Here is an 11189-nt window from a genome sequence, read left to right as displayed (position 1 = left end):
CGCCAAAAGCAACCGTGGCGTCGCTCACACACGACGTTCACGAAAATCGACTGATATGATCGCGCCAAATTTTCGACCCTTATCACGACACTCCCGGCATTAATCTCGCGACGCGGCGCGTACTTATTGTTAGTTATACGGCGATGGAAAAATTACGATGGAAAAATTACGACGGAAAAATTACGACGAAGAAGCTGTACGATCCGCTCGACGCCACGCCCGTGCCGCGATCCGCGATGTCCCGCAGGTAGACGAACAATGGCGGAGAGAGTTTAATAAATCGCACGGCCAACTTCACTCGCCAAAAGCAACCGTGGCGTCCGCGTCGCGTCACTGGCCTAGTTTACACCAATCACTTGATACGCGTATAATAGTAAATAACTAGTAAATTAGTTTGCTTATTGGCTGATCAGCTCAAATATAGCATAAGACTCCATAGACGCGGAAACGCCGTGCGGTAGAGTGCGTTGACCAATCAGAAGGCTGCCGCAAGTCGCCTGCGGCAAAATCAAAATTTGTGATTGGTCAACGCACTCTGCCGCACGGCGTTTCCGCGTCTATGGAGTCTTAGCAATACTATTTGATACGCGTATCAAAAGATTGGTGTAAACTAGGCCAATCACTCACGACATTCATGAAAATCGACCAATATCGTCGCTTATGATCGCGCGATCTCCGCAATATTTTCAACACTTCGCACGACACTGACACTCCCGGCATTAATCTCGCGACGCGGCGCGTACTTAGTTACACGACAACGGAAAAATAATGACTGATTACGACGAAAAAGCTGAATAACGTAGCGCGGGTCGCGGGCGACGCGCCGCAGCTATATACCGGCTACTCGTCAACACGATTGGTACTATTGGTAGGGACGAAGTGGGGGTTACAAGTGACTAGGCACGGTGCGCGCTCGGTATGCGTGACGTCAGCACTTCTCGATACCGCTCCTCTACCCCCACTACTCGTGTTTACCGCGGCGCGCACGACCGCGCTTTAACCCTTTAACGTCGCCGGCCGCCGCTCTCACATCAGTCATAAAGCTTATTCGCGTTGCTTGAAATCCCCAAACATTTTTGCACTTGAAATGAGATAAATATATATTTGGCCGTTGGAGAGAGAGAAAGCGACGATGCTGAGTGCAAAAAGTGCAAGCAACGCGAACAGACCCATAATCAGACCGCATCGCGGAATAAAGGGCCCGAACACACATATTTTCGTAACAGTAACAGTAAAGTTTCGACCAATCGCGTTGCTTGAATCGGAAACGTACGGCCGTTACGAACAAGTGTGTGTCCGCCGCCCGCCGGGTTCCGGCGCGGCGGTTTAGATTACGAAAAACTGATATATCGAATTTAATACGTACATACATGTGCTTCGCGAAACTTATATGGATACCGAGGTACGTCGCATTCGAGAATATATTCAATAGTATAATATTGATTACATTCTTTCGGACGATCAATCTCGCTTTTACCGACAATGACTCCGCGTCTCACGTTGTGTCGCGCGACTTCGAAATTCGGAACAAAGTTGATTGGACATCGTTTTCGGAACACGGATAAAGAATTTCATTAACGATACGAATGGACGCTAAATCGAGTGACGCCGCGACGTGTTTAATTAACTATCGCAGTGTCTATTATAACGTCGTACATTTATATATATACCTTCGTATTTGATCGTGCCTCGATATCTGGCGATCGCGGGTGACAGACACTGTTCGTAAATCGATGATTTAATTGTAGTTGACAAAAAACGCCTCACAAGCAGTAAGTGAAGCGTCCTCGCGACGACGCGTGAACGAGTGAGTGAGTACGCCGACGGAGATATATGACAAGGAACCAACGCTGCAACGGAGTAGGACCGGAGGATCGAGGAGAGGAAAATGAGGCCTGGAAGGCATCGGGCGACGGCGGAGCGACTGTGGGGTGAGTAGTTGTTAATCATTTATTATATTTTGCCGTCCTGTCAGTTCTGTGGTGGACTTTGCCACTTTCGCCGTTTAACTATACAGTGTAATTTCGGGCCGAGTCCGATCTCCGGCGTATGCGAGATAAGTGAGAAGAGATATATTACACGTGTCGCGAATGTCGCGTCTCTCTCTTATTCGCACGGTCGCAATATTATTTGTAAAATTTTTCGCGGATTAATTATGGTATGCGAGATAAGTGAGAAGAGATATATTACACGTGTCGCGAATGTCGCGTCTCTCTCTTATTCGCACGGTCGCAATATTATTTGTAAAATTTTTCGCGGATTAATTATGCGAACTAATTAACGCGGAAATATCCATCAGTCGCTTGCGGCGCCGCCGGCCGCGACTGTTTCTTACATTTTTAAATCAGATATTTGTTAAAATGACGTTTTAGAAACGGGCAATAATTATTTACTTCGATAATTATTTACTATCGATTATCTTGGACGTAGCTTTAATATAAAAATATTTCTTTTGTTACAGAGATCAACGCAGAATTACAACTCCGCTGTTGCGCATCGGCCGGTGAGTTATTTTTTATTCCAATGTATTTTATTTCGAGAGGCAATGTACAAAAATTATATCGCAAAAGTAAATAAAATGTATGTACAAGAAATGAGATATTAAAATAGTTACAAACAGTTTTTTTCTAACTTATGTAATTTATTAGACATATTATATAAAAATTTTTATTTACAGTGATAATATAGAGGTAAAGTGTTCTGTATTATTACTTAATCTAATGAAATATCTGAATACATTCGTTACCTATTTGTTCCTACAGTTTCTACAATTATTACAGACAAAATTAAAACCCTAAAGATTAAGAATATACATATGAATATATTACAAATGTTATAATAGGTATATTATAATCTATAATTTTAAAAGAAAGATCGCTTGAATGATATCCTTAAAATGCATTCGTACCTCTGCTGTTTTCTACGATACGTCTTCTCTCTTTTAAAAGCTCCAAAAATTTCGCCCTTGGACTACCGGGATATTTCAATTCCACGGTGAAAGAATCTCCAAGTTTGGGATTCATTAAATCAGTTCTTAAACTATCTCTTGACCTCCGCGTGATTTCTTTTTTTACATAAGGCGTTTGTCCTATCGCGATCAATTTTGCAGGGTCTGCCAGATAATCATGATGCTTTATCTCGAAAATCGTCGGTTCGTTTGACGCTTCAATGTCTGACAGATTATCGTAGTCTTTCGGCGATTCGTTGCAAAATTCTTCAGAATCAATCTTTAAACCGATCGATGTCCTCGAGTTAGTAGACGATATATCGTCCGCTTGATCCGAGAGTTTCGTTTTCTTAAATGTCCAGGCGCTACTCTCAATTCCACGAATGTGGCCGAGATAATCCTCGGCGGTAGAAACTTCGTCGAAATTAAGAATGCCATGAGTGTCTTGTTGAAAAGTCCCTCGTAACTTGGAGTAAGTTGTCGGGCTTTGCGATCTAAGGTCGGATATTTTCCGGAGGCGTTCCTGTCGGGATTGTTTCAGACTCCAGCATTTACTAAAATCGGCTGCGCCCATTAGTTGATCGAAGATTTTACGCTCGAGATCATCCTCAGTTGTAATATTGTTGTTCTTGTCGTCAAGATCGTGTTCGTCTGTCTCAGTAAGAGCTCGATACTTTTCTGGCTCATTTGACGTAGACCGTTTTGTGACGTCAATTCGAGTGGAAGACAAAAGCGGCAAGGAAATCCTGAAAAGATTGGACTCATCGCAATTCTCAGCATCATTTTCGGAAACAGTATTCCCGCATTGATGGATCGCGTTGTCAATGATGCTGAACACACCGGAGTCTACACTGGGACTCGCTAAACTCGATTTAGCGCCAGCAGACTCGACATCGATACCATATTTGTCCCGAAGGACCTGATTATGCTTGCTGACTTTATCGATGCATGCCTCCAATCTCTCGATACCTTTCAAACATTTCACGTAGGATTCGACAGCAACAACTTCATCATTATCCGGTTGCAAGTATTTGTCGGTGTCATCCTTCAGGCTAACTCTGCGCCCTCGGAACTCTGTGTAATCTTTGTCCGTGCTCGGATTGTTTTCACGACGACCTCGTCTTCTGCGACGCTTTCCATAGTTCTCCAACATGTTTGTGGCACTCATGTACTCGTTGATAGAGTTCATGTTGCGCATGAAGGTTATTGCCTCATTCAAATAATCTTCAAGAATATTTCTCTTCGATGCTGTACGAGAACGGGTGTCTTCATTGATGACGACATTGTCTTCGATAATTTCGTTGCGAGAATTCTCGCGATAATCTTCATTGGAGAACTCCACCTTCTCGTCATTAAGCGATTTTTCGGAATCCTCGGAATCATGATTCTCTTTCAAAGTAGATAGAACTTCCTCGCTCTTTGATGAGTGTATCTTTTTCTGTTGCAAGGACTGACCATTTTCGACATTCGACATTTGAACGATATCCAAATTTTCAGTCACAACCGGCTTCTTCTTCTTTATCTTCTTAATAATAGACTTCAAAGCTACCTCTGAGTTTTGCTTTGATGTTAGAATTTTACGATTAGTCACAACGTCAGATATCTCCTCGAAGTTACTAGGATTTGAAAAAGACACCTTTTTCTTGCTGATATTATCAAACTGCCTGATACACGTTTTTGCTTTTTCTTCGGAGTCACTATCTACGATATTCGATGATGTTCCTAGGATTAATGCCTTGAAATCCTGTATTAGATTCTTCTCTGACACTTCAGTAGGTTTTCTCTTCGGAAATTCGATCTGAGTATCATCAAAATCGTCATCTATCGAGGACTCGACGTTAACCGAATCTACATGACTCATCGACTTCAAAGTTTCCTTTTTCGTGTGCGCAACGACATCCGGAGGACAAGGGCTCTCGTAATTCTTGTCATCACGCGAATCCACCGCTTTCGCTTCATCTGTTTCCTTCGTGATGTTGTCTTCATCGTAATCAAGACTGTCATCCGAAAAATTATAATCGTAGTTTAATAAGTTCTTTAGCGAAACAGATTTTGATTTCTTCAAGTTCTTGCATCTGTCTTTAGAGTCTTGAATACATGATTCCTGAGCCGTTTCTTCTGGAATTTTAGCGACAAAAGTATATTCGCTGTTCATTGTAGAAGAGAATAAGTCATCAATTAGTTCTAAATTAGTATCTTGTTGCGTAGAAGATGGCATAGCTGTCTCTCTGTTATAAAATTCGGAAAATTCTGGCGATTGTTCTGGATACGGAAGGGTCCAATTCTTCCATAGATCATGACGGGCAAATCTTTGTATTGTCCTTCTAGGATTCAAACTGTAGCTACGTTTCTTAATGATGAAAGCCTGCGTTAAACCGCCTTTCGGAATCGGCCGCGTTCTGTGACAAACATCATTAATGTATATTCCGTTCCATTCCGTCTCTGTGCTGTTCTCTTTCATCCCGATGACAGAAGAAGTACCTAAAGAACTTTTAAAAGTAATCGACTTCTTCATCGCAATTTCTTTCTTTAAATCGGAGGTCACGTCATGGTAGCTTTTGCCTTTCGGATCTTGAAAGATATTCTCGATCCTGAAAACTCTGCCGTCCGCCTGAGTGGCTGTCGATTTGACTGTAAAATCCTTTAAAAAAGATCCTTTGATTTCATTTTTAATCTCTTCATCCGTCTGAGCTGCCTTGTCGCTAGAAATAGGTTTCGATTTCTCTTCTACGGCATCATCATTGCCGTCTATCACCGCTATTCTTGATTCTAGACCATTCGTGCTCTCGATAGTTATATTGATCATTTCCGGTAAAGATATGGAGATAACGTTTTTCTCGGGACTATTCGCTCGTACATGTTGGTTGAGTTCGTGAAATAAACTACAGCATTTGCTATAGTTTCTGCTCTCCGAATTATTTTTTTGCTGACTCACTGCTTCTAAACGTGCCGTTTGCACCGCCGAATTCCTCCCCGGCGACGAGAGGAACGTATTGGTCGAACTATCCACGATATTCACGCACGGTACTTTTTTGTCACCTTCCGGATAAAACTCGGATACATCAGCGCTAGACAGATTGCTCTCAGTATAGTTCTGCACGTCGTCGGAAAGTATACCGGAATCATTTCGCGGCGAGTGAAGTTCATAGTCATCGAAGTCGAGGTCGGTGGTCAAGCTTTCGGCATCCTTGCAGCGGAAGATGCTGGTTGGTGGTCGTTGATCCGTCAACGTTGCCATGTCCTTTACCCTAAGAACAGGTAATCGACGATCTACCATTTCGATTACCGCGACGTCCGTATGATCGTCTGTGAGGACCGCTGCGTCTTGAAGTACCACCTTAGGTTCGTCCGTCAGACACGCTATATCCTTGAAGCGCAGCGTCGACGCCGTTTCCGTCTGCGTGTCCACGTTGATCCTTCGTCGTTTCATCAGCATTTTCCGCGAAATCTCCTGAAGTTTCGATCGCGCTAGGAGACTGCCTGGCATCTTCACGTCGGTACTTTCCGGCGGTGAACGCGTACCCGATGTATTGCTACTCGCCATGTTGGCCTCTTCTATGGGCTTTCTACTGGAGTAGAGTCTTTCTGTGACGGCCGCCACAATCTCGGCGCGTTTTACTTTCTGAATGGCTGTGTGATGCTTTAAACCACCCGCCGCTGCCGTCGCTGCTTCCCGATCTAAGGAGCTCTTTCTGCGCGCTAACCTGTCGCGCGTCAAATTCGAAATCAAGATCTGTTCGTCCTTGGAGCTGCTTGAGCTACTGTCCTTGCTAGTTTTCCTTTTCAAGCTTTCCAAACTCGGCTTTCTGCCAATATTATTATAGCTACCTGCTCTGTTGGTGTCTTTCAGACTCTTGTCAGACTCGTTGCTGCTCTTTCTCTGCAGATGATCCTTGCTGCCGATCGCTCTCCAAATATTCGTCGACTTAATATTTGCCTTGCGATCGTCAATCTCGCGAATATTATTGAGCTTCTTTCCACGATCGGGCAGCGTCGGACGTTTCTCCAAGTTCGTATGCGATCGTTGAACACCGAAAAATGGTTCTTTCTTCTTGTTAATCCCGTCGATAGAGCCGAACTTCTTTGAGACGTTCAAATTTGACGAAGGTAAATCGACGGAATTTTGCTTACTGAATTTACCTCTCGGTCTGCTTCTTCCAACGGATGCCGGACTTTGTGGAGGGCATTCTGACGTAATTTGATGAAGATCAACAATCTCCGAGTCTTTCAAGATGCAGGAATTTGCTGAGCTACTGCGATCATCAGGATCGTCGTCAATTTTTTCCGGTCCTTCGAAATCTTCATTGCTGCCTTCTATAAAATCGGCATCGATCGAATCTTCTTGCACTTCATCGGAACAAATCTCCTCGATCTGTGCCGACGATTCTTGCAAACTGTCGTCCGGCTTGATCAGCACAGCTACCAGCGTAGGTATATCCACGAAAACCGGTTCATTGATCTCGTCCACCACCTCGTCGTCCTCGTCGTTCAACTCGGTAACCTTGGCCTGTTTATAACTGCCAACAAAGCGATCCGGAAGTTGCAGATGCTCGAAAGATTTGAATTTTCTGATGGACCTTGAAGAACCCGTCTCATAAGCCGTCACACTGTCACTGGAATTGAATCTTCTTATCGGAAGTACATTGAGAAATCTGTTATCTTTCGATTGTATAGTCTTGTTCTTATGATCAGATTTTTTGGATCGTGAGGTGTTGAGCGATTCCTGTTCTGTGCGATACTGAGGGTCCGTCGCGGAATCCTTTGAACTTTGAACTTTGCCGCAGCAACACGGCGCCTTAGTCTGGTCGATATCCTGCAATAAGATTCGTATAACTGATTTTAATTTAAACCGAGAATGGATATGACATATTTGGATAGCAAATTTTCTTTAAGCTGTATAGTCTTAATTTTTTGCCATACAATGCATAAAGTACTTTAAGTTATGTGCTTTTTCCATAATTATTTTTAGATTATAGTTTTTCTCATATATCTTTTTAATTTTTTATTGTATATTAAAATTTGCAATAACCTCCACCGTTATTAAAATTGTAAATTATAAGTTATATAATTGAAAATTATAAATAAATAATTAAATCAATGTTTAAAATTAATATTTAAATTATATCAACTTGAATTGACAATTTTTAGCTTTCTGCTTTTAACGAAAGAGAGAAGCATTTGATTTTGTTTTAATATTTCCATTTCCAATATACATCATAATTATGATATTCTATCTTTCAAAAGAAATTATTATTCTGCATGAATAATATTTTATCTCGGATTTAAAATACGACGCGCAAGCTCGTGGATAGTCGACGAAGTTGCGATTGCGGACGAAGCATGAGGAATTTAATTAATCGGCGATTATGCAACGTGTGGAAATGAAGGATGGAAACTACCTGATGGAAATGGAAACGCTGTTCGCTCGTTAAGCGTAACCCATCGGCGTGCTATATTTTATCAGCAATCGTTCGGCCAATCGCTCGCAACGGGCGCTCAATAAGTGTCAAATAAACGATCAATGAATCTCATTTACGTAATGACATCGGACAATATCGCAACGCCGCTCGTATTGGTAAACCCCGATAATAAACTCGCACACCCTCTCGCGCGCGAGTTAAAAGTTAAAACGCGACTGAAAAATCGGCCGCTATTTATCGCGGATCCGCGCGTTCTACGTCAGGCAAAATTGCGAAATTTGTTTTATAATATCACGCTATTACCGATCGCGCGCCGCTCGAAACTCATTAATATTTTCTGCCGGCAGCATGCGAATCTCCGGCCGCGACTTATAAAGTCGCTCGATCAACATCAGGCCGGGGATTAAATCCTTTTGCGTTTTCAGCCTCGCTTCCGCCAAGCTCGATTTTTCATTTCAGCCACGTCAGAAGACAAACGAGTAAGTGGTGTTAATTTTTATTCAATTAAAATAACACTTCTGCGAAGAAAATTTGTAAAAAGTTGATTCATTTTTATGAAATAATCGTATGAAATAATCCCGAAATGTGTAACGTGCAACAACTGACATTTTATTGAAATTTTTAGATATCAATTGTATTTTACATTATGTCAATTTTTACGTAATTATCTTGATTGTTTAAAAAGCTAAAATCATTTTTCTATCTGTGATGTTTTCATATTTCTTGATTTTATATGTCTGTCTATTTCTCAATTTATAGCAATATATATCGTATTTAGTCCTCAAACTAATATTTCTTATAATTTGCGTAAATTTGAGTAAAATACTTGCAAATTTCTTGCCTTTTCCGATAATAAAGATTTCAATCTGGCGACCTCGGCCCTTAATTCACGAATGATTCTCTCCACGGGATCCTCGTTGACCACTGGTCGATTGACCACGCTCTGCGCTCTTTGCGCGAATCGTAGGGTGTGCGCGGTCTCGTTGTAACTTCCGCTAGCCGGAGAGATCGCTGAAAGAAACACCAAAACTCGTATTAACGTTTAAGAATGTATGATAAAACTGTCGTACGTTTCAACTACAACTATTTAATCGTTACAGTGCGATTTTCTGATTAATACTAGCGGCTGCGGCCAATTGCATTCTAAGTATATTAGCGATTAGATATCGATAATAAAAGATTTTTTTAGGAATAATATCTACTAGAAGGATCTATATCGCGAAATATCGCAAAATATCACTTGCCTATTCAGAAACTATGGGACCGTGCGAAATAATTTCAGCTTACTAAAAAGAACGTCACGTGCATTTTCAATATAGAAATACTTTATTTCTTGCTCTTTGAAAACATGAAATCTATATAAGATTCGCCGATTCATAAATCCGTAGATATACAGATAATCAGATACTTTCAACGGCGGGCGTCTGTCGAATTAATCGAGAGGAAATGTACGGAACGAAACTCCGCGTGGACAAGTCAACCGGAAATAATTCATGGCTCACCGAGAGAGCTCGATAATCCGAAATGAATTTTCAAGCGGACGGTATCTTTTCCGGACGTCGCGTCGTACTGCGGAATCGACGTATAAAATCCGCCACCGCGGCGACAGTATGCGGTCCGCGGGATAATGTAATGTCTATTCATCTACGCACTACGCTCAATCACAAATGCGGGTCCGTTGAATATTAAACGTCTCCCCGATAATAAACCGAAATGCTATTAGCAATTCAATTAATTGCTGATGATCAGCGGCTCGAAATATTCCGCTACGATTAATTATATACGTCGCCAAGCCGGTTAGAACTGTTATATAGAAGTATTCGCAAAACTCGTCATACCGCGCCGTTGTTCCCCGGTCAATTGTACGAATCGTGCGATCGACTCTTCCATTTCGGCAATTAATTGTGACGAATCGAAAGAGGAAAGACTGGTGCGCCTTCCCTTGATTAACGTCTCTCTACGCCGCCTGCTCAATTACGTCAGTTTCGTTTATCACGGAACGATAGAAGAGATAAAAATATCATGATAATCAATGAATCGAAGTAAACAGTTAAATAGAAGACAGAAGAGTTTGTCTTCCTCTCCATAGACTAATCTCAACAATTTCGAATGTAATGTATATTTTAAAAATTACCATGTTTTTAGTACACACAATCATCAAATTAAACTACAAATTTAATCAAAGGAGATTAAGCAGGAACGCGAAAAGGTTAATACATTCAACATTAATAATTCATATTTATCTTCAAAATAGACATCCGTGAATTATGTATTTTATCGTTATTTTTTTATTGTTATATTTTAAATGCTAATCTGATTTGATTTTAATCCGAGGAAAAGATATCAATTTTTGCTTGAAAAGATAAAGATTTATCTATTGGTAAACTGTGTAACGCAATCCTCTCTACGTGCTTTATCTATCTAACTACGATAGGTTTCTACGGGAAGATAGCGTTTCCCTGCTTTAAAATTTCAATATTAATCGTCTTTTACGATGACGATAGTTTTCTTAACACTCTGTCCAATTCGCGTAACATTTATTCCCTTAAGAGAAACTATTGTGAGGATTAATGCATTCAAAGAGAGTCGAATATAACCAGGCCTTCTAAGGTGACACTACGACGAAAGATAAATTCATTATGAACAAGTTTAGTTTACTAAAAAAGTCGAATTAATTTTGTTCCTAAATATTTTTAACATGCTTTCTACAAAACTAAAGTTTTAACAATATTATTAAAAATGTATTAACTAAAATTTACATAAAAATTCGAGTATGTTTAAATATTTTACAATTTAGGTGATTATTTAATTAATAAATGATT

The 11189-nt window shown here is 40.9% G+C and overlaps 1 protein-coding gene across 3 annotated transcripts in view; it reads right to left on the bottom strand.

The window, feature by feature from the left end:
• Window positions 1–2658: 2658 nt before the first annotated feature.
• LOC112460791 (centromere-associated protein E-like) overlaps window positions 2659–11189 on the bottom strand; it is a 35215-nt gene continuing 26684 nt past the window's right edge. For all 3 annotated transcript variants that reach the window (XM_025025644.1, XM_025025642.1, XM_025025645.1), the window contains 2 exons: window positions 9209–9378; window positions 2659–7760 (listed from right to left, as the gene is read on the bottom strand). In XM_025025644.1, the coding sequence (XP_024881412.1) occupies window positions 2892–7760; window positions 9209–9378 (5039 nt within the window). In that variant the 3' untranslated portion in view covers window positions 2659–2891. The remainder of the gene's footprint in view (window positions 7761–9208; window positions 9379–11189) is intronic.

The sequence above is a fragment of the Temnothorax curvispinosus genome, unplaced genomic scaffold (genome assembly GCF_003070985.1).
Source record: "Temnothorax curvispinosus isolate PA1 unplaced genomic scaffold, ASM307098v1 QBEX01010810.1, whole genome shotgun sequence".
Classification (NCBI taxonomy): Eukaryota; Metazoa; Arthropoda; class Insecta; order Hymenoptera; family Formicidae; genus Temnothorax; species Temnothorax curvispinosus.
The sequence above is the reverse complement of the archived record's forward strand: the minus strand, read 5'-3'. Positions and strand labels throughout refer to the sequence as shown.